At 44.8% G+C, this 26,562-nt stretch overlaps 1 protein-coding gene across 7 annotated transcripts; it reads left to right on the top strand.

The window, feature by feature from the left end:
* Window positions 1-7,158: 7,158 nt before the first annotated feature.
* Window positions 7,159-25,088, top strand: PEX5 (peroxisomal biogenesis factor 5). Of its 7 annotated transcripts, XM_028531784.2 has the most exons (17): window positions 7,973-8,118; window positions 8,734-8,896; window positions 9,467-9,502; window positions 9,759-9,891; window positions 10,106-10,237; window positions 15,795-15,900; window positions 16,374-16,464; window positions 16,866-16,976; window positions 17,230-17,322; window positions 17,646-17,765; window positions 21,386-21,529; window positions 21,737-21,807; window positions 22,219-22,431; window positions 22,747-22,912; window positions 23,250-23,407; window positions 23,587-23,807; window positions 24,784-25,088. In XM_028531784.2, exons 2-16 carry the CDS (start codon window positions 8,750-8,752, stop codon window positions 23,786-23,788), a joined length of 1,923 nt encoding a protein of 640 aa, XP_028387585.1. In that variant the 5' UTR covers window positions 7,973-8,118; window positions 8,734-8,749; the 3' UTR covers window positions 23,789-23,807; window positions 24,784-25,088. The 7 variants fall into 7 exon arrangements, with proteins under 7 accessions (XP_028387589.1, XP_035875309.1, XP_028387585.1 ...); XM_036019416.1 differs by lacking the exon at window positions 7,973-8,118 and adding an exon at window positions 7,243-7,260 and having other exon boundaries at window positions 23,587-25,088; XM_028531785.2 differs by having other exon boundaries at window positions 7,983-8,118; window positions 17,670-17,765; window positions 23,587-25,088.
* The last annotated feature ends 1,474 nt before the right edge of the window (window positions 25,089-26,562 follow it).

Here is a 26,562-nt window from a genome sequence, read left to right as displayed (position 1 = left end):
TGTGGTCCTGAATTTCAATATGTTCACCCCATTTTCTTTCCCTTGGCCATCCCTCCTCATCTGTGCCCACTCTGGTCTCAGAGATGACAGCTTCCCATGTAGAGAAGCTGAAGCCAAGTTCATCCCATTATTTCCGTGCGTGTCCTTGGAGCCCCCACACTGTGGCTGAGACGTAGACCTTGGGTCCTTACTCACCTCTATCCAGTTCAAGCAACAGCTCTAGGGAGCATGTGGGGGAAAGGGGGAGCTTGCCGTGGACTCTGTTCCCCGCTTGATGTACATACGTCTGCAGCACAGAATGGCAAGTGGCAGCGTGGTCTTTCTTAGCATCTGCCCAACCTTGACCAGCCTCGTGGTCTTTCTGGACCAGGTCTCCGGGATGGGGTTTCTTCTGAAATGTACCATTTTACATTAGTTTCTGGGAGACTCCAGAATCAGAGCCACTGATCACTGATTATATCTTACAGGTGTAACCTTTCCTGTCCCTTGTGTCTGATACCCCAGACCCCAGTGTGTGGTTACTGCTGTCTCCCTATATGACAGACACATAGACGGGTCGTGGGTAGGGTGGGGGTGGTGGTATAAGTAGGAGCCAGGGGGCCTGGAGAAGATCTTGAACTCTTTGTGCCACCAAACCACTGCCCTTGCTTTCTGGCCCACCCCTCTCAATCCCTCTCTCTCTTTCTCAAACACTCGCACACACAATAGGAATCAGGAGCGAGGCAAGATGCCAGCTCTGATTACACAGAGAAAGGACAGCAGGCAGGAGTCCAAGTGGGTTTTTATTTTGTTGTTCAAGATCTGGAAGGCTGTTCCGTAACCTCCCTCACAGAAGCTGGCAAGATCTTAGGGTGGCAGCCCTTGGGCAGTATTTCCAAGTTACTTATTCCCATTTAACTTGAAATAGCCAACACATTTCCTTTGGCTTGACTCCATTCTTTTCTTCTACACTGGGGGGATGTTTTCCCCTGAAGTCCTCTTTGCAGTGAAAATTAATTAGCTTCCTGAAAGGTGCATGATGAAGAGCTATGCCCTTGGGAAAAACCATGCTGTAGGGGCAGATATGGTATTCATGGGTTCAAGAACAAAGTGTGTCCTCCTTCCTGTTACCAGACCAGAGACCTGAAAACTGGCCCTTGTGCCTTGTGGTCAGTGGGCATGCATGCATGTGTACACACACACACACACACATACACACACACAGGTTTTGTGTAAATGCAGGAGGGTTCTGCTCACTTCAGGATTCTCCATTCCACCCTGCAATCTTTGGGTGGATGCATCAATCAGCAAGAATTTGGAAACCTCCATTTCCCCACTCACCAGCCCCCTCTCTGGGGACTTCGTTGGGTAGATAAAGAATGACACTTCTGCTCCCAGTGTTCTAGGGGCTATGGAAGATCTCATATGTGCATCAGATTGTAATGTCCTTGTTTCTTCCCCAAAGTGTGTCCCCTAGATCCCCCAGACTTATCACACCTCAGGGCTCCTCTGGACTCTATGTTGATCTGGTGGGTCCCTCAGAGCCTGGGATGTCTCAGGGGGGTGTCTGAGGACAAGTTTGTGTCCGCTCTGTTCCTATGTGCACTGTGGGTATGTTTTCCTGAACTCCACCTTCTGGGAGCCCTCTCCTCACCCAGCATTCTTTCGGCGAGTCCCTGGCGGGCAGGCACATCTGACAGACAGAGAGGAGGGGCTGGCACGGTTATTTTCACAGTGCTGGTGTCACTGCATCTCCTGTAGCACCACGCTGTCGCTCTCTTAAAATACCCACATCCTACAGGAAAAGGACAGATGAGGGTTTAAATTTAGCAACAGTGGGTGATGGAGACTCTGGGATGTGATAGAGGTGGCTTTGTCAGAACAGGAGTAGGAGCCCCAAGATGTGTGGGTGAGGATTCTAATCCACAAGGATAAGGGAATGTCTGGCCCAAATATCTAGTCTCAAAGACCTGACCCAAGCCTCCCACGTTCTCACCTCAGGTCGGCAGCCCGCTCCCATCTCCCCATTAGATGCCGTCTTTTCCCTGTAAACAGGTGCAGTTAGGATTATACTGCAGCCCCTCCAAGGGATGCAGTATGGCTGGCTCTGGGGAGTGGTGGGGGGAAGAGGGTGTTAGTGGACAGAAGCAATATTTGAGAAGACTTCTAATTTTAAATTAGGCCTGAAGGGAGAGTAGTCTTCATTCATGCTGTGGTGTTAGAGAGAATGTCAAGTCCAAAAGGCATGACGCAGTGAAGAGAGGGTAATACATCTTCCAGATGACAACTGGTCAAAGCCCCAGGGTACCAGGTGGACTTAAGATGCTCCTGCTACCTTATCCCCTGACAGTTTAGCGGCCCCCTCACAGACCCCAGGGCCAAGGACCCTCTACCTCAAGCCCCTACTCTTGACGTGCTATCGTGTTGCTTTGAGGAGATCTTACAGCACAGAGGTCCCCCTTGCCGGGTGAGGTGGTGGGGAGCAAGGCTGACATGGGCTTTGCTGTCAGCTCTGCTTCTATTCAAATCCCAGCAGCTTAGTGTTTGTTCTTGGCCTTTTAGCTTCTTTAAGTTTTGTTTCATCACCTAAAAGGAGAATTGCTTCCTTAAAGGATTGAATGCTGCTTAAAAAAGAACTTTTTCTGAAATTACTCAGAATCAGCATATTGCACATCAGCTGTCATCATCACTGATTACTGGGAGAGAGACAAAACCATCCCTAGCCACAGTAAATGGGGTCTTTAAAAGCATGACGCTCTAGGGATGGCAAGATTCCTAAAGTTCTTTCCATCCAAAATTCCGGCAGCACAGGGTAGTTGGTTTTGAACACATGCTTTGGAGTAAGACACACCTGGTTATTATTATTATGTTTTTAATTCCTTGGCAGCTTACAGAAGCTAAGGCCCATAGGAGAGTGACTATTTTTGTATGTGTCAGGATGTTTTAAACAGACACAGGGTTATTTTTTTTTAATAGATGGGGCCTTAGTAATGGGAGATGCCAGGGTCTTAGCAAACAAGAGTTCACAGGCTATTGGGTGGTGACTTCTGTGGGTGACCTTGAGCCAGATGGACAAAGGTGACCTGGAACTGCAGTTAGCACAAAAACAGAGATTAGTTCACCAAACAGGTGGTCTTTTGGTCACATCTCAAAATGGGTAGAATCTTGGCTGTGAAAGCCTTTAAAGTGAGGCATTGTCGTGTAGAAAAATAATATAAATAGAAAAAGGCACTTTAAAATGGAGTTGGAGCTGCCATCCCATGTGACCTGCTGTGCACGTCTTACTCTTCAAAACTTTGGAATGTTAAAACAGGGTCAAACAGCCTTTGGACTGAGGCTAAAGCAACATGATGACCCAAATAACTGTCAAGAAAATAAGAAAACAGATATTATGGCTACTGGACTGAAAACTAAAGACATATTTTGAATTAGTGTCATGATGTTAGTTTACCTGCACCAATAGAAATAATAGAAATACCTTCCTTCTAATAATGTCATTGTTCCCCTTCCCTTTCTCAAAATTAGCCCTTGCCTTTCTCTCCCAATTGGAACACTATTTGGGTTTCTGCCTGAAATGGTATTTCCTAAATAGCTCTTCCTTTTTGATCTCAAATAAATGCTTGTTGCCTCTCACTTTGGCTTTTCATTTTTAGGTTAACAGGTAGATGGAATAACTTTTTGTACTTCTGTGTTTTCCAGCTAGGTTTTCAGGCTGAGCCTCAACCCTTACAAGGAGCTAAGCTGCATTTCTGAACGTGTGTGTGAGCTTTGTGCAGGCCCAAGGGTGCTGCGCCTGGTCAGCCCCTTACTATTCTTGTGAGCTGATCACGGGACTTGGGCATGAGGGATAGAGCAGCCAACATCTCAGATCATTGGGCTTTTCCACAAGCTCCATGAGTACTATAACCATCTCAAGGTGGATCTGGAATTGTAGCCTTTATAATCCTTTGGTTAATTATGCAATCCTTAGTCATGACTTTGAATTTGGGAGACCTGGACTGTGGCTTTAGCTACCAAGGGTGGTATATTTTTTCCAATGAAGAGTTCAAAAGCAGTGGGGAATCCCTTATTATATAGGGAATATACAATTTTCTTGTAAGAAAAAAAAATAATTGAACTTACTGCAAACCCAGAGGCTCAAGAGGGCAATTGAAAAGGCCCATGTCTGAAACATTCTGACTCTTAAGAATCACACTTTCTCAAAGAGTGAACAACTGCTTAAAAACAGCAGCAGCAGCAGCAGCAGCAACAACAATAACAACATCATCATCAAAGGATTTGGTCTTACTCTTAGAACAGGAGAGGTGGGAATTAGAAGAAAAAATAAATGGCTGGTTATGCTGGAGGAAGACATAGATTCATTGGAAGAAAGATTTATGGTCTTTAAAGACAAGCTAGATACATAGGGAAGGAAAATGAGGTCTCTGAGGCCAGGCAGGTATGAAAGGGAAAAGGAGATTTATGTGGGTCCGATGACTCTTAATTAGAGGGTTAGAAAAGAGACAGCACTGACAGGGCTAGAGAATCAGGTAGACAAGAAACATCCAGAAGCACTGCAGGAACGACTGGTGGGGGAAATTTGCTGAGACCGCGGGGACGGCATGCAGTAGCAGTCCATTCACCCGAGTTGGGATAAGGGGGGATGAGAAAGATGCCTTGCACGTGTGAATTATGAACTGGCCCAGCTGAAGCCCTTACCTTGCAGCCAGCAGAGCTAAGTCCGCCAGGAGAATGCTGTGTATTTACTGTGAGCATTACCTGGGCAGCACATAGCCCCACAGGCCCAGGCTCTCCTGTCCTGTTCTTCAACCTGACCACTAACTATATTATAGCAGGGATTTTTTTTTTTAACCTAATAACTCCAGTCTTCCTGAGATGGCCAAACTGCTCTCCTGAGGAGGAATAAAATTTAGTATAGAGACAATGAAGTAAATCATAATATTTTAATGTTAAGTTTAAGAATCCGTGTGAATTTAAGTTAAATTGAGCTTTGTATTTTCAACTTGAAGTATCTTGATGTTAGAGTTATGATTTTTAGTTGAAAGATATAAGACTGCTCAAGCTTATAAACATTATTTGAACATTTAAGACAAAACATCTGAATGTGGTAAATTAAGTAATTGGATTTACAAGATTTGCTTATAAGAAAGATTTTGCATGTGAGGATTTTAAGTTTACCTTGTCAGACAATTGAAGTGCATGAGGAAAAAACATCAAATATATTAAGCATACAAATATGATACAAAACAGTTATGGAAATTGTATTAAGTCTGTAGATGAGACTAATTGTTAAGAAAATTTAAATCTGAGTTGAACATCAATCAAAAAACAAGTGCAAGTAATTTTTAAAAAATAGTACATTTTTAAATAGAATTGCAGGATTTGTAAGTTGAATTTAAAGCAAAAGCAAAACCAGATTTTCTACTAGTAAATTAAACACTAATTTTAAACCCAGGTAACTGGAAATAGTCTTTTCCACACAATGGAAAACATTCACAGTGATGGGTGTTTGTGGAGCTTGTACCAGTTGTTGGATCAGAAGGAGTGGTGAGTTCTAAAGAAGTCTAAGAGGGAGGAGACATGGCCCAGGGAAGAAAGAAGATACTATAAGGGAACTCTGGTCCAGGACACAACTGAGAGGTGGCCCCTCAAAACTGCAGTAGAAGCCATGATAGAACAATTGATGATTCAAGATTGGAAAACAGAAACAGCTACACATACCTCTTGACAGAAAATCCTTTTAATGGAGTTTAATTTCAAAGTCGCTGGCAGAGCCTGACACTGGTGACTGTGGGGTGGACTGTTGTAGAGATCACCAGCTTCTCACCAAACTTTGGTCCAGTTCATCATGGGTCTAAAGCTAAATTACATTTCCCAGCCTCCTCTGCTATTAAGACAGCCACATGACTGAACATTAGCCAATGGAACGTGAGGGTTATACCACATCAAACCTTTTGATTGGCGAACCCATCCTCTCAAAGGAGTTTAATTTCACAGACACAGGCATAACCAGACGCTGAAACCAATGTGTCCTCTATGACTTTTTTTCTCTAGTTACTTCTCAGTCTCCACTATGGGCTTTGGCTACACAGTCACACAACTCTTACCTGCAGGTCTGAAATCCACAAAGAATAAGGAAAAATGATTGTTTTCATTTAATAAAAATTATTACTTTTATGAATAGAATTTAAAGTTGAACCTGGATTAACAAAATCTAGGATTTTAAATACAGAACTTCAATAAACTAAATATTAAATACCTGAGTAACTCAATTTCTCTTCTTAGTACCAGAGTCCATCTTGGACTTGTGGGCCAGGTTTATGTGAAGAATTCTACAGCTAAGAGACTAAAGTTCTCCACGGTTTATAAGCAAGGCTTCTCTAACATTGGAAGGCAGTAGTGTATAATCGATAGGTATTTGGAGTTATGTCTGCATTAGCTGTGTGATTTTTGGATGTCTTATCTGTAAAGTAGGGTTAGTAATATGAGTTTCAGGGGGGTATTAGGAAGATTACAAGCACTAATGCAAACAAATTGTTCACTGCAATGCCTGAATTTTAGTAAACATCAGTTATTATTATCATCTCCCCAAAGAGCTGGCACAAAGTGAGTTATTGCTAATCAGTTACTAATCTCCTAGCAGAGCAGAAGTTTTTTTTTGTGTGTGTGGTTTGAGTGGTAATGAAAAGTCCTCTCTAGTTGCCTTAATTTTAAAATTCTACCATATCACATGCTTTCGGTTAAACATTGCTTGCCCCAGGGATCCTCTTTTTTAAAGCATGTACTTCCCAGAGGGCATCCCTTCTTCCTTGGCATGGTTTAGGTTGTTAGGTACTAGGTATTTGCTTCACAATGGTAGCTTCAGAACAGTGAACATGCAAGGATTTTTTTTTTGTACCAGGAGAAAAAGGGTATTGAGTTAGGACCTCTGAAAGAAGGTAAAAAGGGAAGAAAAAGCAGAAATTTTGCACAGTCTTCAGGTTTGCCCTGTCATCCTGTTCCCCAGATGTATCAGAGCAGTTTCTCTACCTTTCCAGAAGTTAAGTTTATGGAGCTTTGCCCCTAGGTCTCCTCTTGCCTCCACCGTTGAAATCTGCAGAATAGCCTGATAACAAGCCTGGCCCAGAGCGCCACCTGCTGTCTATCTGTCTCCTCTCCTGCACCCCAGGCTGGACTGGGACTTCTGTCCTTTTGGCACTAACCCATCCCTGCTCCTCTACCAGCTGCTCTAACCTTCTGCTCTTCTTCAAGACATCAGGACTTCGCCAGTCTTGGAGTCAGGTGAGATTTCAGGGTTTCCCAGTGGCCTTGAAGTTTGACACCAGAGCCAATCCTGCGGCAGATGGCTGGGCCTGAGGCTTAATCCGTGATTAAAACTCATTTCTTGCATCATGTCTGTGCTTTCCCAGTTTGAAAGCAGTGGGAATAAGGCCACCATGGTGACCTTGACCAGTGGTGAGGGAGGAAGGAGTGAAGAGGAGTGACTCACTGCACCTTTCCTGTAGGTTACCAGCTTGAGGTCTCAGGATGCGTTGGACCCTATTTTAGTCTCCGGAGTTTGTCATCATCCAGTGCTATCTTCCCCTCTACGTGAAGATTGCAGATGGATTGGGGGCGGGCCTCTGTCTCCATGGAGACTGTGACATGTTCCGCTAGGGGCAACTTGAAAGGGGACAGGCCTAGAAGGCTGAGGAAGGCCCCAAACTGGACCCTCGCAACTCCAGTGTTACAAAATGTGCCTTCAGGGGAGAGCCAGAATGAACTGAGCCCAGGATCCCGCGCCCTCGGCTTTCACCAAAACTCATGAAGCCCTTCCTAGCTTCATTCTTCTTTGAGCTTCCCTTCAAACAAGTCCTGGAGTCCGTGAACCTTGTAAAGGCCCCCTGAGCAGCCCTAGACTTCCCCTTTAAAGTCGCTTCCCCTTTAAGTCTCACGGCTCCTCCCGTCACGCTGCGGCGCAGTCTTAAGGCCCCGCCCCCCAAAACAGCTTCCGCGAGGCTGTGACAGCGGCGCTGCACTCACGGCGCCTTTAAGCGTGAGGCCCGCCCCTGAGTCCCCGCCCCATCTCCTCTCCTCCTCCTCCTCCTCCTCCAGCCAGCACCAGGTGCCCCGGCGGGTCGTGCGGCGCGGCGCGCGACGGTGAGCGGAGGGCCAAGGGGGCCAGAGGACACTTTCCCGAGCTTTCTTTGTCACAGCCCTGTCCTCGCGGGTCCCGGGGGTGGGGCTGGAGCTGCGCCCGGGGTGGGGGAGATGGGGTGGTCCCGAGCTCCGGAGGGTGGGCCTGGCCTGGCGGAGCTGGGGGAGGGGCTCAGGTGACTTAGGGGAGGGGATGGTCACCCTGCGATGCTTACCGCACAGCGAGGAGTGTGGGGGACTGGCGCTATGGTCTGGCGGCGTTTCTACTCTTCCCTGTCGATTCCCCGATACAGCCTTGTTGCGGAATTGTTCCCCCGTAGTCTTCTGGGGTCCAGGCCCCTCTGGGGGGACGGCTGACTACCAATCCCGCCGCCTGTCGTGGAGGCCGGTGGCAAGGCCCAGGCTGAAAGCGGTGGCCTTTTTAGGCGGGACGGCAGGAGGGCAGCCGTCCCCTCTCGGACTCTTGGCAGAGGTGGGGGCCACAGCAAATGGCACAGGGGTGGGAGTGGCCAGTGGCTAACCTGGGATTTAGGTGTGTCTGCTTCCTGAGATATAGGATGGGTTGGTTGAGTGTCGGGTTCGACTGTGGGATCTCAGTTCCTAACCTCTGCCCATCAGAGAACTGGCGGTCACCATGGCAATGCGGGAGCTGGTGGAGGCTGAATGCGGGGGTGCCAACCCGCTCATGAAGCTGGCGGGTCACTTCACCCAGGACAAAGCCCTTCGGCAGGAGGGGTTAAGGCCTGGTCCCTGGCCACCAGGAGCCCCACCCTCCGAGGCGGTGAGTATTCTTGAGGTGGAAAGCCCAAGTGGTGTACGTACACTTGACTGCTTTCTCTGTTGCAGCGATTTTCAACCATTGTGCTGCAAGACTTTTTAAAACGTGCAGTACCTGACTGTTTAGTCTAGGTCACTGACCTCTTTTCCCTTTGATTGTCAAATAAAAAAATGACAACAGCCAGCACAACAATTGCCATTGGGTGTGAATTAATAAAAATTATACCTATTTCTTTGTCAGATCAGCAAAAATACATATTTTTTGGTGTGCTGCAGAATTTTAGTAATTAGTTAATGTATGCCCTGAGATGAAGAAGGTTGAAAATCACTGCTCTATTGTGTTGCAAACAATAGTTACCACTTCACAAATGTTTGCTAAAGAATGTACTAAGCTCTTGTACGTCTATACGTTGATGACGGCAGCTGTTTCATAGATGAAGAAATGGTGACTCAGGGAGGTTTTGTGATTTGGCGGAGGTCACATAAATGGCAGAGCTGGAATTTTCACCCGTGTTTAAGTTAGTTGTATGTCTGGTCTTCACCATGGTATCCTATTGTTTTCCTTCTGTTTTAGGTCTCTAAGCCTTTGGGGGTAGCTTCTGATGATGAGGTAAATATACGAATCTCTTCCATTGCATTTTTCTTTTGCCTATTGTGTTTTTACTTTAAATTTGGCTTATCCGTAGTTCAGTCTTTGGATTTTCCCAACCAAATGAAGTTTATCTGCTTGTTTCTAAAAATGTATTCTTTGAGTATTTCCAAATCTGGAGTATACGTGTTTCCCTTTCTTTGTATTTGGCATTAGTAGTCCCTATTCATTGGGCCTGTCTCTTGCCGGGTTCATCTTGCCATCTCTCTTCTGGCAGTTGGTGGCTGAATTCCTCCAGGACCAGAATGCACCGCTTGTATCCCGTGCCCCTCAGACCTTCAAGATGGATGACCTCCTGGCGGAGATGCAGGAGATCGAACAGTCAAGCTTCCGCCAGGCACCCCAGAGAGGTGGGTCCAGAGTCTGGTGGGAGGGGAGATCACCATTTTCTGTGCAGAGAGAGCTGAGCGAGTTCCCTATTTGGATGCTGCTGGGACTGGGAAACTGAGATGCCAAAGGAGGCAAAAAGAACAGAGTGTTTTCATGTGCATTCAGGGTTCTTTAGGCATGATAGAATGATGTGTATTTCTTTTGTTTCTTAGTCCTCTCTTTCTTTCCCTTAAGCCCCTGGTGTGGCAGACTTGGCCTTGTCTGAGAACTGGGCCCAAGAGTTTCTTGCAGCTGGAGATGCTGTGGATGTAACTCAGGATTATAATGAAACTGATTGGTCCCAGGAATTCATCTCTGAAGTTACAGGTGAGGTCCATCATGGGAAAATCTTAAATGGTTCCTATGGGGCAATCAGTATTCCTGGGGTGTCCAATCTTCTGGTGTCTCTGGGCCATACTGGAAGAAGAATAGTTGTCTTGGGCCATATATTAAATACATTGAGATATGTAATCACAAAAAAATCTCGTAACGTTTTAAGTAAATTTGTAATTTTCTGTTGGGCTGCATTCACGGCCATCCTGAGCTGATTGCAGCCCGTGTGCTGCAGGTTGGACACTCCTGCTGCAGGTTGTTGTCCTAAGCCGGGGGTGTCAAACTCATTTTCACCAGGGGCCACATCAGCTTCACTGTTGCCTTCAAAGGGCCGAATGTAATTTTTGGACTGTATAACTGTAACTACTCCTTAACTGTTGGAAGTGAGAGCTTGGTGCTGCCGCTGGGTAGAAATAAGGTGCTGGGCCGGATAAAACAAGGTGGAGGGCCGGATTCAGCCTGTGGGCCTTGTGTTTGCCACCTGTGCTCTGATCATCTTAGGATATAGAGTGATTTTAGCTGCTTATGACTTTTCTGGATTCTTGGCTTATTTCTATGGGGCACTGAACCTGATTTCCCTTAGGCGATATTAATAGCGAATTGAAACATATTAATCAGAGGACTGGGTTTGAACTGGGTAAGAGATTAAAGGGAGAGGGAGAGACAGACAGACAGAGAAAGAAAAAGATAACATGAGTTACGTTTACTTCTTTGTCACCTGGAACTTTAGAATTGTAGTTTTGTGGTGATACTGGATGGATTGCTTTTATCACAGATGGTGGGATTCTGGCATTAAGTCATCTTGAACAGGATTGGGCTTTGGAGAGTGGGTTTGTTGAGTTCATGGCCCTGAAGTATAAGATCTTGGAGGGCAAAGACATACCCTGATGATAATAAAAATAATAATAGCTAATCTTTACTATGTTTAAGGCTTTATGTTAAGTGCTTTAAATGCATTATCCCCATGAGAATCCTTGAGATAGTTACTATTTCTATTCCTGGTTTATAGATTTATAGATAAGAAATCTTTGCCCAAGGTGACAAAGCTTTGTGAATGGTGGGTTGGGATTTGACTCTGGGTTTGAATGGTTCCAGACCCCAGGTGTAACCATTATGCGGTGCTGCCCGGCCTGCAGCTTCAGCTCTTCAGGGTCTCAGTCAAATTTGCCCTCTTTGAGTGTCCATGCTTGCTGCATCCTTTGAGATTGATGCCCCCCCCCCCTTAACTTGTCTGATGAAGGGCGTGGAAGAAGGGCATTCTCTTCAACTTTTCCTGCTTGCTCTCAGAGAGCAGCATCGGTAGCTTTTTCCAGTTTAAGAAGTCAAGAATAACAAGAGATTGGAATGGAGAAAGTTACAGATTCCAGACTCTTAGGGTGCTCACGTCATCATAGTTACTGAATCTTCCTGAAATGATTAACGAGACCTAACTGGTTTTTGCACCCATCCATCAGTTTTATTCTCCTAAAGATAGTACTTCCTCCACCCACAAGAGAAAAACTCCCAAATCTAACAGCTAACCCTCACTTTTAATGAAGGTTTCTTTAATAATGACTCCCTTTTCCACCCTTAAGTTAAAGGTAAATAATAGGTGCTCCTTGGTTTCATTAATAGTGCCAATCATGCTGTATTGTTAAACCAATTTGATCTTTATGGTAACAGTTACAAGGTAGATACTCCTTACCCCTTTTATGGATAAGGAAACTGAGATGTGGAAATGTTGAATACTGTGTCCAAAATCATCAGCAACAGAGATGGTATTCGAACTCATGTCTGTTTGACTCTAGGCTCTATATGCAGAGCCATTACGCTATTGATGAGAAATCCAAGCTGTAACAGAGACCCTCCACCAGACTGAAACTCAGTGTTTAATACAAATGTTAGACTAATACAAATTTAATACAAATGTTAAAAAAGTGTAATACAAATGTTAAGTGCTATCTCTTACTACAGAGAGACTTCTGTTGTAATGTGCAAGCATTAGTCATTTTTCTTACCTCAAACAAACAAGCAGACAAACAAAAATCATTGCTACTTATAAGCATTGAGACTGATGAGATTTTTGTTACAATTACCTGGATTATTCGCAGCCATTGAAATCATCTTTAACCTGTAAATGAAGAACAAGTTTAGAAAAACACGTTGGACCTGTCTTACCTGTTAAATTCTCTTTGGGAGATATCTCTCTTCTTTTTTATATATTCTTTTGTAACTGTGCCTGCTTCACAGAGTCAGGTACATGGGCAGCTGGAGAGAGAAGTTGAGCTATTTGGAGTTTGCCCTCATAAAATTGTCCTGTTGCAGTAGTAATTGCTTTGTACGTAGAGGATCTTCAGTATTTAGTGAATGAATGAAGTGAGATCTGAGAGAAAGAGCTAAAGAAAATTGATTTTCTAGTAATTAAATTTTATTTTTCTTGTAGCATTTGTAGGTGATATGTTTATATTGATGATATAGATCACCTATTACTTTATGGATAAGTCAAGATAAGAGGATATATTCTTTAAATCCTTATTATTTTCTAATTTTCATTATTATGATTTTAGAATTAAGCTTAAAAGGAACCTTGAAGTTCAGTTTCTTTTTTGTTTTAATGTTCTATTTGGAAGTAATTATAGTTTTACTGGAAGTTGCAAAAAAAAAATGTACACAAAGGTTCTGTGTGTCTTTTACTCCGTTTTCCCTAGTGAGCGCATTTGCCTGTTAGTTATGCACAATATCAAAAGCAGGCAATTGCCTTTGGTGCAGTCCACGAAGCTGATTAGATTTCATCAGTTTTATATGCCCTTATTTGGGTGTTTATAGTTCTGCACAGTTTTATCATGTGTAGGTTTCTGTAACCACCACCAGTCAAGATAGAGAAGTATCCTGTCAACACACGGAGCTCATTTTTTAGTCTGCCATATTTCTTGATGGGATCTGCCACTCCTCACCCCTAATTTTCTGGGCCAGATAACCCTTCATGTCGTGATTGTTCAGCTCTAGGAACGAAACACGTCTTGAGGGACTTTTGAGTTTAGACAGTCTGAGCTATGTGGCATGTGAGGCTCGACGGTAGTCGTGAGCGGCAAACCTGCGCCCTCACAGGAGGAGCAGTGGGCAGCGGTGTCAGAAGGTGATTGCCACAGATCGCCCCCCAGGTGGCAGAGGAAGAGGCTATGGAGTAAAAGGAATAACAATTTCACTGGGACGTTTTCTGCTTTTGGTGTGGGTTTTGCCATGAGTAGACAGCTGTAATGGCAGTAGCTGATCTTTATTACTTTGTGTTTTATATGCGAATCATCTCATTTGGTCTTCATGACAATTTCTGAGGTAGCTGTTAATATCTGTTTTATAGATAAGGAAATGGAAACTTGGAGGGTTAAGTAATTTGTCTGAAGGTGCATTGCGAATAAATTGTGGAGTTGGTATTTGAGTGCAGGTAGGCGGACTCTAGAACCTGCATTCTTTACCACTGTGCTATTCAGCACACACGGAAACTTGCATGGATAAGGGTTCGGAAGTTCTGAGTTTTTGCCTTGGGGTAGATGCACCTAGATGGAATGAACACACCCTGCGGAACTCTATGAGGTGAACATTTTGAATTGGGTATTTGGTATGTAGGTTGTTGGTTTTTGCTCGGCTAACCTATGTGACCCAGGATGGTCCCTTCACCTCTGTAGGCCATAGTTGCTTCAGTCTCGGAGGTATCCAGATGGATCTGATTTTCTGTAAGAGTTTCCCAAAAAATATTCTAATGGTCAAGTGGTATTCTTTTGGTAATTTTATTTTGACCCCTTTGTTCTCAATGCCAGAAAATTCTAAGTCTTGTGGCTGATTTGGCCAAATATCAAATTACAGATATTTGAGGATGTCTTGTCTCATCTTGGGGATTTTCTTTTAATCTGCCTCATGTCCGTTTTAAAGTCCCGGTGCTTTGTATTTTTTCCTGTTCCTTCTTGTCTTTGAGAGGGGCACTTGTGGCCGGAGTATGCTTTTGCAGAAGGCTCTAGCTGAGAGTAAGGAGTGACTGGAGAACAAGGAGGAGGGACTGGTTATTTTTCAGCCGAATGGGAAGCCGGGAGGTATTATAAAGTCCGAGTCTTTCAGCATCTCCTTATTAGGTCTCTGCTCTCGAGCCAACAGTCTAATTGGGGCCAAGGAAAAATAAATGTTGCCTGTAAGAGCTAGTGAAGGAAGTCAGAATATGAATGTTGAGAGCCTGTGAAGTTAAGAGACAGTGCATGATCAAAAAGATTGCCAACTGTGTCTTTGATTATATTAGTAATATATTATTTATGATTAGGTATATTCTGAGAGTCTTTATCCTTTGTTTTGTTAGGTTTGACATTTCTTTCTCAGGTATTCAGATTACTTTGTTAAAATTATTCAGGCAAAGTTGCAGTTAAATGGAGTATAAAATTCTGCTAAACATTAATACGAAGGGGATACATCTTCTCGGTATTAAAAGCAATGACAGATCTTCAAACTGCAGACAAAGACGGGATGTCCATCTTAGTATCTGGTTTGTAAAGATGTGGATGCAGAGCAGAAGGAATGGACACTACGGGCTCACGTTTTCTCTGTGTTTACTCCTTCTTTAGGACCCCTTTGAATAATTTTTCTTTGCCTTTTTTCTTCTCCTGGCCCCAGAGTAGCAAAGGGCAAAGTCCTGGAGATTGAGTAACAAATAGTTCAGTGTCCTCATTTGATCTGTTGCCTTGTATGTTTATTCAGAATTGCAGTCGTGCCCTTTGTCACTGGAACTAAGACAATTTCTAGAATCAAGCTTAAAAAGATAGCTCTCAAAGTTAATCAAAAGTGACTGAAGTCGGAACAGTGTTTATCCCTGGGGGGTGTGGGCATGAGGGAACCTTTGAGGGAACTGTAAATACTCTATATCTTGATCCGGGTGGTGGGGATTTGAGTGTATTCACATGCAGAAATTAATAAAGCAGTCTGCTTAAGTTTGGTACACTGTATGTACTTCAGTGTTTGTATTTTACATCTCAGTTAAGAAAATGAAAAAAACAAAACAAAACCCCAAACATCCAGTGGGAAGAGTGGCCATGTATCTCTGATTCTAGCTCAGCTTTCTGCTTCTCAGATTCTCTGGGAGGTATCATAAGATGAAATAGGAGGCACCTTTCGTTGGGAGGGTGTGACTTCTGCAGGTGGAGAACAGACCAGAGACTTGGTTAAGGAGCAGAGCTCTTCTGCTTGCCCTTACATCCTTGCTGCTTCCCAGCAGTGCCTTCCTGGAGGGGGAGGCCCTAGTGTCTGCTGTTTCTTAATGAGGTTTCTGCACTTTATGCAAAAGGGTTTGGTTCGTACCCCTTTCCTGAGCTTTTTTATTTGGTTGCCTGTTTCAAACTCAGTAGATTTCCATCGCAGGCCCCGTGGGGGAATGGTTTGGATCTTGAAAATTTAATAATATTTTCTTTTGACCTGGGATCTCTGAGGAATTAAATAGGATTTCATCTGCTTTGGCTTGGTCAAATTAGTACTCTTTTTTCCTGCCTGCCGGCTCACTGAATCCTGCGTGATTTCCCCGACTCTCTGCTCCTTGCAGACCCTTTGTCTGTGTCCCCTGCCCGCTGGGCTGAGGAGTACCTGGAACAGTCGGAGGAGAAGCTGTGGCTGGGAGAGCAAGAGGGAACAGCTGCCGCTGATCGCTGGTGAGTGCAGCTCCTTCTTTCTGGATGGATCCCTGTGGAAGGAGGATTGGACAGTTTTCCCGGCCCCCTCCAGGCTCCTCCATCCACATTCCCAAACCCACTTGCAGCCCCCTCATTTTGTACCCTAAGGTTTCCACTTGGATCCCTAAGAATCCTAAGTGTCCTAACCAAACGTTTGCAACTTTACCTTGTGCACCCTGTTGCCTTTTTAATTTGGAGTCTGCCTGTTCCTTCTCTCTGCAAAGGTGTGTTTGGGAGAGGGAGAGGTAAAAGGATGTGTAGCTATGCACTCCTGCCCCCCTGTTCATCTTTAATATAAATCTGGAATTTGTAGTCCTCACCTAGAGAGTGGAGTACAGTCATCCTCTTTCCTCCCATAGGAGCTGTGATTGCCATGGGCTGGTGGTGGGGATAGCATGGGGAAGGTAATGGCTAACTAATGTGTAAAATTAGTTCGTCCTTACCTGTTCCAGGTATGATGATTATCATCCAGAGGAGGATCTGCAACACACCGCCAGTGACTTTGTGGCCAAAGTGGATGACCCCAAACTGGCTAACTCTGAGGTGAGCCGCACCTCTCTGCTCCTTTGTCTGGCAGAACTGGTCTTGAAAGTCAAGGGTCTTGCTTCTCTTACCCCAGCTCAGTGTGAAGAGGAGTTGAGATCCTAGGTCCATTCCTTCCAGTCTGGAGAGGGGAGACTTCAGATCCTGCCTTTTCCTTCCAACATTCTTTCTCTCGTTTCCTTGCCTACTAACCCTTTCTCTCTTCTGTGCCATCTCAAATCGTTAGAGCCAGAAATCCCTTTCTGTTTTGCTCTCTATGTTTTTTAGGGTCTTTAGCATATCTTGTCTGCAGCCAGAAGGGTCATGGGGGAGGGGTAAGTGCAGGCTCCTCTTGGGCATGGTTGAGAGTGCACACCTGGAAGTTCTTTCCCGAGTAGCCTATGTGTGTCTCTGTGCCCCAGTTCCTGAAATTCGTGCGGCAGATTGGCGAGGGGCAGGTGTCCCTGGAGTCCGGTGCAGGGTCGGGCCGAGCTCAGGCAGAACAGTGGGCAGCAGAGTTTATACAGCAGCAGGTAGGATGTTGTCACCTCCCAGTCCCACTTCAGAGCCAGCTGGTGCCCTGGCCTTATGTTCAGTGCTCAGCAGTCCCAGATGGGGAAGAGATTGCATTGTCTTGGTAGCATCCAGGTCGGAGTGGGTGGGAAAGAGATTGTGAGAATATTTTTCTTAGAAGTGTCCAGGTTGGTGGTGTTCACTGGGTATTTAGTCAGTGGTGATGGGGTAGAAAGTTGGCGGTGGTGGTGTGACCGTCCCTCTTTGTCACAGGGTACATCAGAGGCCTGGGTGGACCAGTTCACAAGACAAGGAAACACATCTGCCCTCGATATGGAGTTTGAACGAGCCAAGTCAGCTATAGAGGTGAGAGCAGGTAGTGCAGGAGCTGACACCCCAAGAGAAAAGAGTGCATTGGAGACTGGGTATGTCAGCATCAAAGATGATGAACAAACGTAGTGTTCCCGGATCCCTTGTGTCCTAACTGCTTGGGGTGGGGCGGGCACCTCAGAAATGCCCATCTGGGGGTAGGACCTTGGAATCTGCATTTTATGAAAGCTCTCTAGATGCACTTAGACACACTGAAATTTAAGAACCACTGCCATAGGGAATCATGCCAGTGGAGCCAATGGTGGGGTGGGGTGGTCATGATGTGTCCCCTTTTTCTATCTGCCTTCCCTTCCTTACAGTCTGATGTCGATTTCTGGGACAAGTTGCAGGCAGAGTTGGAGGAGATGGCGAAGCGGGATGCTGAGGCTCACCCCTGGCTTTCTGACTACGATGACCTCACGACTGCTTCCTACGATAAAGTAAGAACCGGTTCTTCAGACAGCAGGGTTTCCTTTTAGTCCTGGATCGGGGTGATCACTTCTAAGTAATTCTTCTCTTACGCCCCTTTCCACGAAAAGAAGCGGAAACCTTCCCTTGCCCTGCTGTCCTGTAGTCATTGAGAGTGTGCTTTATGGTTGGGGTATAAAGGTTCATCACACTAGACTGCCGTTTTTGAGTAACAATGGTACAAAGACATGATACCTGTGATCCAGGTTTGCACACGATGCAGTAAGAGCCCAAACAAGGGAGCTCTGCTTTGGAGGTTGAGGACATTTTGAGAAGATCGATAACTCCTTTGGTGCGGAGAGGTAGTTGGTAGGCTTTCGCTGTTCCTCCACATGTTAATATCTGTGTACTTTTTTAACTCACAAGTTTATTTTAAATATTAATCTCTTTCTTGAGATTAGAACCACATGCCCCAATTTAGGGAGTTTTCAAAGAATTATATTACATAAATGTTAGGAAAGTTTCCCAGCAGTCAGTGCGGTGGTGAAAGATGATTGAATTTTGCATATAGTGTATACTCTTGACTTACACGTGTAGGTCATTTCAGGGGGTATCACTGTGAAAAATACTTCTTGTGGGTTGTAGGGCATTTGGGACTGTGGTTCATAATTGAGTGGCTGAATGATTCGGAAGAGTGAGAATTGGTTGGTTTTGTAAAAGGCAAAACAGGAAGTTGGGAGGTGAGCAGTGATGTCTTTTCTCAGCTCAGACCTGTTAGGGGAGGGATCCCGGAGCCGGAACCAGGGACTGAGACACGAGGCAGGATGCTGGAGGTAGATCTGGACATAAAGGAGCTCTACAGAGATAGAGAGCAAGTTCAGGATAACTTTAAAAAGACAAGAAAAAACTTAATACTAAAATAAATATGATTTTGTTTGTTATCCCCATCTGATTTCCTCAGAGCTCCCCAGTAATGAAATAGAAAAGAGAGGTGACTTTCTGGGACCCTGCCCTATGTTTTAACCACAATAGGAGTTTCTTCTATAGCCTTCTGCTGAGGAAGAACGTTAGGAAGTACCTGGAGATACTGCTTTTATTAATTTGTATTAATAATTTGATGAGTTGCATAGCCCCGTTGACTTATAAATGGGAAGTTATAAAATTTTAGATAAAAACTTCCATGCTTTTGATAAATATAGAGATAGCACTAGTTTCAGATGAGCAGCATTTTCTGTTAGCATTTTTTACTCCCATATTAATGATATGCTAGGCGGAAGAAATTTTTAAATTCAAAACTTAAAAACATAATTATGTTTTTAGATTCTTGAACCCCATTTAATGTCATTGGTACCTTGGGATATTTCAAAATTAGGATTAGAAATACTTGCATTAATGTTCCACACAAATAGGCTTTACTTTATTACTCACTAACAAGGAACAGTTCCTGTTTTATCGGGCTTTGCACACTAGTACTTCTCTTTTCCAAATGTGGATCTGACTCTGATTATCAGACAAATTCGTGGGTCTCTGAATGTACTATTTTTTTTTATTAATGGTTTTTTAATTTTTCAAGGCAACTTAACACTGAGAGCTCAAGCTCAAGCAGACATTGTATACTGTTAGCATAAAGGAGAGGTTTCTGTGATGGGATACATTCTTTAGTAGTCATCCTGTTTTTGCATTGTGATCCCATGAGATTTTTTAATAGACCACACAATGATCAGACCTAATGATTGACTCGGATTAGACTCTTTAGGATGTAATGGTGTTGAAGATATCTCCAGAGTACTCTTTTTTAAAATTTATGCAAATATTCTAATTTTGAAAAATTTCTGTGTGATTAGCATTTGATAAAATCTCAAATAGGACAGAGAGTGTGAACAAGAGAATAACTTAGAGAACCTGTGGTTACAACATGATGGTGTTGCTTCTTGCACTGTCTGCTGAGGATAATACCTATTCACGAATAGTGTTTTAAGCTTTTTGACAAGGCTTTGGTGAATATGCTCATTTGATGCTTTCAGTAGCTCTGAGAGTCAGGAATAACCTTTATTAGGAAACTGTATTACAGTGACAGTGGTCACTGTTTCCTTCAGGGTGGCTTGATACCTGGACTGATGATGGACAGTAGTTGAGGATGAATACAGAAGGGTTTATTTTGTTGAACTTTTATATTCTAAGGTGGGCGTCAGCACACTCTGGCCCATGGGTAAATCTGGCCTGCTGCCTGTTTTGTATGGCCTGTGAGCTGATAATGGTTTCAATATTTTTAATGTTTAATGGTTGAGGGGGTGGGAATGGGAGGGAGGTGGGGAGGGATGGGTGGGTGGGCTGGAATGGGAATAAAGGACGGAAAACTACTTGAACAATGATTAAAATAAAATAAAAAAAGAATAAAAAATGTTTAATGGTTGAAAAAAATGAAAAGTAATATTTTGCAACATGAAAATTATATAAGCCATGCTTGAGTATTAAAATAGTATCTGTGGCTGCTTTCTCAGTACAGTGGTGGAGTTGAGTAGCTGTGACAGAATGTTACCTGGTCCCTTACAGAAAAGGCTTGCTGATGCCTGGCGTCGGGCCGTTTTCTACCTTCTGAGTTTTTGTGTTGCTCAGAGTTTTTGTGTTGCTCAGAGATGTCCCAGGAGCATTACCTATTTTTGACATGAATGTGCTTTTTATACATTTACCCCAAATCCCTGTTGTATATGTCTTGTTTCTTAAACCTCCATCGTAATTATTTAATTTTTATTTGTCACAAATAATTTGCATCTGATGGCTTTTAATGGTTTAAAACTTTCTAGTAAGATTTAAATGTTTCTGGTTCTTCAGCAGTTTCACAATAATTGTGTTTATTATGCACATTTCATCCTAACTTGTCCTTAACTACACTTAGAAGGGCCCTACCTGGTATTTTACATCTTGTTGCCATTCTGGTATATTGTTTTGTGATGGTAACCATTTACTTTCTAAAAAGGAACATTTAATTTGCTTGTCCCAAGTCATATGGTTTATTAGTGACTACGATTTTACCTTATCACCTCTCTACCTAACATGAAAGACCAGTGCACAGAACTTTGCATGGAGATTGTAACGTCCCTCGGGTGAGAAATCCTCAGCTAGATGGGAACAGTGTCTTTCTGAAGCATTTTCTGCTCTCAGGATTTTGGAGTCTACCTTCCATTTACTATTCAGGTATAGATTAATATTGATAACTTTTAGGAATGAAATTGGGGGATAAATTACAATTTTCAAAGTGCTTCAACACATGCTGTTCCATTATTGCCCACCACGGCTCCAGGAGCTGGGTCAGAGCTGCATTTGAATGGCAGGGTCTCTGGCTCCAAATTGCCTTTCCTTTATACGCGTTCCTAAAACAAGCTTGTTCCCAGCATGGGTCAGAGTTTGTAGACTGGCCAACTTTGCAGTTACTGTGAACAGGGATAGCAGTGTGAGCACAAGACTGAATGATTTACTGTAGTCACAGGTGATCTCCTCATCAATATGGAAAATTCACCCACATTTATTCAGGTATCTTTTTGGAAGCCTTCACCTTCTCCTCCACCTTTGTCTTGGTTGTCATCTCCTATGCCTGCTACTTGGTGATGGCTCCTTCTCAAGCGGGCTCTTACTTGGCTTTTCTTCCTTGTAGGGGTACCAGTTTGAGGAGGAGAACCCCCTGCGAGACCACCCCCAGCCCTTCGAGGAAGGGCTGCGGCGACTTCAGGAGGGAGACCTGCCAAACGCCGTGCTGCTTTTTGAGGCAGCTGTGCAGCAGGATCCTAAGCACATGGAAGTGAGTGGCTCCTCCTTTGGGCTTCACATTGGGGGCTGCGTCCTCCAGTTTTGAGGGAGGCCCAAAGAGCAGTACAGATGAATTTGGGCCTGGGTGGTGGCCTAGGGTGGGGGGTGAGAGGGAGGTGGCGAGTGGACAGGGGAGCCAGGGGAAGGGAGGGTGGAAAGGTAATTACAGGGGTGATGGGATCGGTTACCTTCTCTCCAGGCTTGGCAGTATCTGGGTACCACGCAAGCAGAGAATGAGCAAGAACTGTTAGCCATCAGCGCGCTGCGGAAGTGAGTACACTGAAAGGAGGGGTGAGGTGGCTCCAGGGCTCCAGGTAGCCTTTCGGGTGATAAGAGCCCAGATCCAGATCCCGGTCTTCTTTCTGGTCACTAACAAGAGTGTTTCTCATGACTGAAGCCCTGAGGTTTCGAGTGAAGTGGAGACAACTGGTTCCATTCCTTTGACAGCTTTTGGTTTTATTTGTGGCATAGTGCCTGGTTCTTTGGCTGCTGAAATGTTCCCTTTCTCAGATCTATAGCTTTACTAATAACTTAGATGTAGAGGATTCCTCTTCATCTTAATCTGAGGGAGTTGATGGGTGAGGCCATCGTGACTACATCCCACAGCTTGGCTGGGATCTGGGGTGCTGATGGGTGGGCAGTGCCACTGCGGTACCAGCTCTCCCATCTCTGTGTGAGCAGGTGTCTGGAGCTAAAGCCAGATAATCGGACAGCACTAATGGCACTGGCTGTCAGCTTCACCAACGAGTCCCTGCAGCGACAGGCCTGTGAAACCCTGCGAGACTGGCTGCGCTACACACCAGCCTATGCCCACCTGGTGGTGCCTGGGGAAGAAGGGGCCAGTGGTGCGGGGCTGGGCCCCAGCAAGCGCATCCTGGGATCTCTGTTGTCTGAGTGAGTGAGGGGGTCTGGGATGAGAATGGTAACCTGGTGAGGAGCAGAACCTTGGTTTTGAAAGTTTGGGTAGATTGAGACTCAAGGCACTAAGAGTGGCATGGGCGACCCAGAGTCTACTTGAAGGAGATCTGCTGGGAAGAGACAGAAGAACAGGTTTCTAAATTAGAATCTGAGAGTAGAGTAGGAGGGATGGCTGATAGATTGATGAGTCTCTGGGATATGATTGACTAATTAAGGAATTATTCTGGAGGTGTAGTGATAGAGATGTAACCATCCACCTACTTTTTTTGCATTTTTCCCTTCCTTTTCCAGCTCCCTGTTTCTTGAAGTGAAAGAGCTCTTCTTGGCAGCTGTGCGCCTGGACCCTACATCCATTGACCCTGATGTGCAGTGTGGGTTGGGGGTCCTTTTCAACCTGAGTGGGGAGTATGACAAGGCGGTGGACTGTTTCACAGCTGCCCTCAGCGTTCGTCCCAATGTGAGCCTCGGGGAGGAGTGAAAAGAGGAGATCACTCTGTACCCTGTGGAAGAATCATTTGTTGGGGCCTTTGGCGTCAGGGGACATTTCATTGCAGTGTTCCATGTCCTGATTACCATGGGAGGACTGGGCGAGGGGGGGGGATATAGGGTCCCCTGAACCTAAGGGGGTCCGTATGGTGAGAGTGGTTGCATTGAGGCACACAGTGAACTGTTGAGAGAGGAACGGGATTGTAACACATATTATTAGCTAGACAGACTGGGGAGCCAGAGAGGAATGGGCAGAATTTGATCTGAGCGTGGTTCATGTTCCTAACCCTTCTCCATCCCTATCTCAGGACTATTTGCTGTGGAATAAGCTAGGGGCCACCCTGGCCAATGGAAACCAGAGTGAAGAAGCAGTAGCTGCGTACCGTCGGGCCCTCGAGCTACAGCCTGGCTATATCCGGTCCCGCTATAACCTGGGCATCAGCTGCATCAACCTTGGGGCTCACCGGTGAGTATCTACTGAGGAGTGAATGAATGAATGAACTTTCTCCCTGCCTTTGGCCCTAGCTCCTCATTCTCTGCTTCTGTTATTTGACTAACTGACTCCAGATTTCTTTCTCCCCGTATCAGCTGACTGACTTCCTTCTTTGGCGTTCTGCTCACCCGCTGTCTTTCCTATTTCTACAGGGAGGCTGTGGAACACTTCCTGGAGGCCTTGAACATGCAGAGGAAAAGCCGGGGCCCTCGGGGCGAAGGGGGCGCCATGTCAGAGAACATCTGGAGCACCCTGCGTTTGGCATTGTCTATGTTAGGCCAGAGCGATGCTTATGGGGCGGCTGATGCCCGGGATCTGTCCACCCTCTTAACTATGTTTGGCCTGTCCCAGTGACAGTGGGATGGGCTGCCCTGTGAGTGTCTGCTTGGAGGGGTCCCCGCTCTGGATGTGACTCCCTCTCCCCAAATGGGCCTACCAAGGGGGTGGGCTGATGATCATAAGCGGTTTGGCCTCTCAGGAGTGGCCTCACTGTAGGGGTGGGTAGTCTTTGCTCTAGTTCCTACGTAATTGTAGGAGAATGAGCTGTGATATCTCTGAGGCCCTTGGTAATTCAAGGGCCACACATCCAGCTACAGCTCTTGCTGCTCATCATGCCCTTTCTTGGTGCTGCTTTTTGGGTAGGACCCAGAGATATTGGGTAACTGTTCTCATCAGCTGCCATTTCTCATAGGGTCTGCCACATTTGTAATGTCTGTTCTTTCCCCCAGTTTAACTGGGAAGTGATAATGGTACAGTTTCCTTGGGCAGTTGTGTGTAGGAGGATCTTCTGCCGTGCCCTGCTGTGATGACTGTGTGTATGATGGGGTGTCAGAAGTTGGCCTGTTTGATTTAAAGGCTGATTCGTCTCAGCAGAGACGAGTTTTGGTTGGGGTGCTCATAGCTCTGTCATTCTTGGACCCCTCCTGGCTGTCGCTCTGGATTCCCTGGGTATGACGCTGCATGCAGTAAGGCTGGCATCATTACTTAGGGGTCCTCATGAACTGCTGGGGTCAGTTGCTACACAGAGCGTTTGGGCGTTGGCTAGGAGGAAGACTCATTTGTGGAATTAGCCTACAATGGTCCAGATGGAATCAGATCAAGGGCTCTGTTCTGGTCCTTTGGTGGGAGGACGGAGCAGTGGGATAAGGGGTGTGGTGAGTGCAGCAGTCTCTCCTCTTAGACAGGTGAGTGGGAGTTGAGCTAGTAGCTCTTCTAGAAAGCTGGTTGGTTTTAGAAATTGCCATCTTGCCAAATTTCTAGCCAAGGGGGTTCTGTGTTACCTTAGGTCTTTGCTGTACTTCTTGAAATGTTACTAGGGGAGAGTGTCAAAAAATTCCCTTCCCCTATAGTACCTCCGCAAGGTGAAGATTGAGGGAAGCTGAGGGAGCGGCTTGGCCATCGTACCCGGGGGATGCGGAGCTTGGATTCTTCTCACCTGTGCCCTGTGTGGGGCGCTGCACCAACCCCCAGAAACGACCGCTGAGCATCCTGCCGTGTCTTCAGTAGCTAATGATCAGAGATTTTTTTTAAACTACCATGGTCCCAAGGTTCCATCCTGAAATTTATTTTTCTTTGTATGAATATGTGTAAATGATTTTAAAATAAAACTGTAAGATATTTGTATAAAGAATAAATGGAGCTGACATGGTTCTGAGTTCTGTGGCCAGGTGTGAAGTTGGGGTTGGTGGGAGGTGGGTGGCTTGGAGGATGGCATTCAACAGTTTCCTCTTTTCCCTTTATCTTTCAAGTTCGCATTGGTGCACTGATTATACATCTGCCGAGTGATTAGTCAGCACCTGACACATGCTGGTCTCTGTGAATACAATGGGTGGGATCTCTGAGTTCATGGAGCCTGTGGTTTAGCTGCCAGAGGTGTCTGACCTGCGGCCTGTGGGCTGCATGCAGCCCAGGATGGCTGCGAATGTGGGCCAACCAAAAATCATAAACTTACTTAAAACACGTTGAATTTTTTTTTTGTGATTATATGCTGCAATGTATTTAATGTGTAGCCCAAGACAACTCTTCTTCCAGTGTGGCCCAGAGATGCCAGAAGGTTGGATGCCCTGGTTTAGCAGGAAAAGGTGTTTAACAGTCATATGCGTGTTTTACACTTGTATGTGTCTATAAAAAAATACAAGGGTGCTATGTCATTGTTCAGTATTGTTTTACTGTGAATTACATCAGAGAGTTTTTGTAGTTTTTCCACGCTTAGAGCTTTTAAAGGTTTTCATTTTGGTTTTCTCAAGACTATATCAAGAGCCATACCAACATGGGTCACTACCCTGGGGAAAATTTTAAAAATATAAACAGATATTTATATATTTTGAGACAAATGTTCATGGCCACGTTAGAATCTTTTTTGTAAGATTTATTTATTTTTAGAGGAGAGAGAAAGGGAGAGAAACATTGTGTGGTTGCCTCTCACATGCCCCCAACTGCGGACTTGGCCTGCAGCCGAGGCATGTGGCCGGACTTTGGTTCACAGGCCGGCACTCAGTCCACTGAACCACACCAGCCAGGGCTGTAGAAATCTTGTATGTCTAGATTTCACATATCAACTTTGATCCAAGTGAAGTTGGATTAAAATTTAATTCTAATTTATTTTTGCCATCATAACTTCTAGTTTTTGGTTTTAAGATCTTAGAACAAAAATGTTTTAAAATGTCTTTGAATTTGTAACAATATATTCAAAAGAAATTTAGACTTGGAATCCTTTGTATTTTTATTTTCTCTTCAGTCTTTTCATAATTACAAATCACTAGCTTATTGTCTGCTTGGTTTTTTTTTTTTTTTCTTTTCCTGGTAGCCAGCAGGGACCCTGAGGTCATTAAACCAAAGTAATAAAAAAAAAACCTTTTAAAGAAGTTATATTTATTTTTTAAAAGAGTTTATTTTTACAGAGAGGGGGAGGAAAGGAGAAAGGGAGAGAAACATCAATGTGTGGTTGCTTCTTGTATGCCCCATGCTGGGGCCCTGGCCCACAAGCCAGGCTTGTGCCCTGACTGGGAATCAAACCAGTGACCCTTTGGTTCACAGTCCAGTGCTCAATCCACTGGGCCATACCAGCCAGGGTTAGAACTTCAATTATTTTTTATTAGAAAGGAAGAATTTTAAATTTTTATTATTTT

The sequence above is a fragment of the Phyllostomus discolor genome, chromosome 2 (assembly GCF_004126475.2).
Source record: "Phyllostomus discolor isolate MPI-MPIP mPhyDis1 chromosome 2, mPhyDis1.pri.v3, whole genome shotgun sequence".
Lineage (NCBI taxonomy): Eukaryota > Metazoa > Chordata > Mammalia > Chiroptera > Phyllostomidae > Phyllostomus > Phyllostomus discolor.
This window is presented reverse-complemented; position numbering and strand designations above follow the sequence as displayed.

Coding starts and splice junctions, on each gene's coding strand:
- PEX5 (XM_036019416.1), top strand. CDS start 8,750: ATGGCAATGCGGGAGCTGGTGGAGGCTGAATGCGGGGGTGCCAACCCG. Junction 10,238..15,794: donor ATTCATCTCTGAAGTTACAG/GTGAGGTCCATC, acceptor TGCTCCTTGCAG/ACCCTTTGTCTGTGTCCCCT. Junction 17,323..17,645: donor GAGCCAAGTCAGCTATAGAG/GTGAGAGCAGGT, acceptor CCTTCCTTACAG/TCTGATGTCGATTTCTGGGA.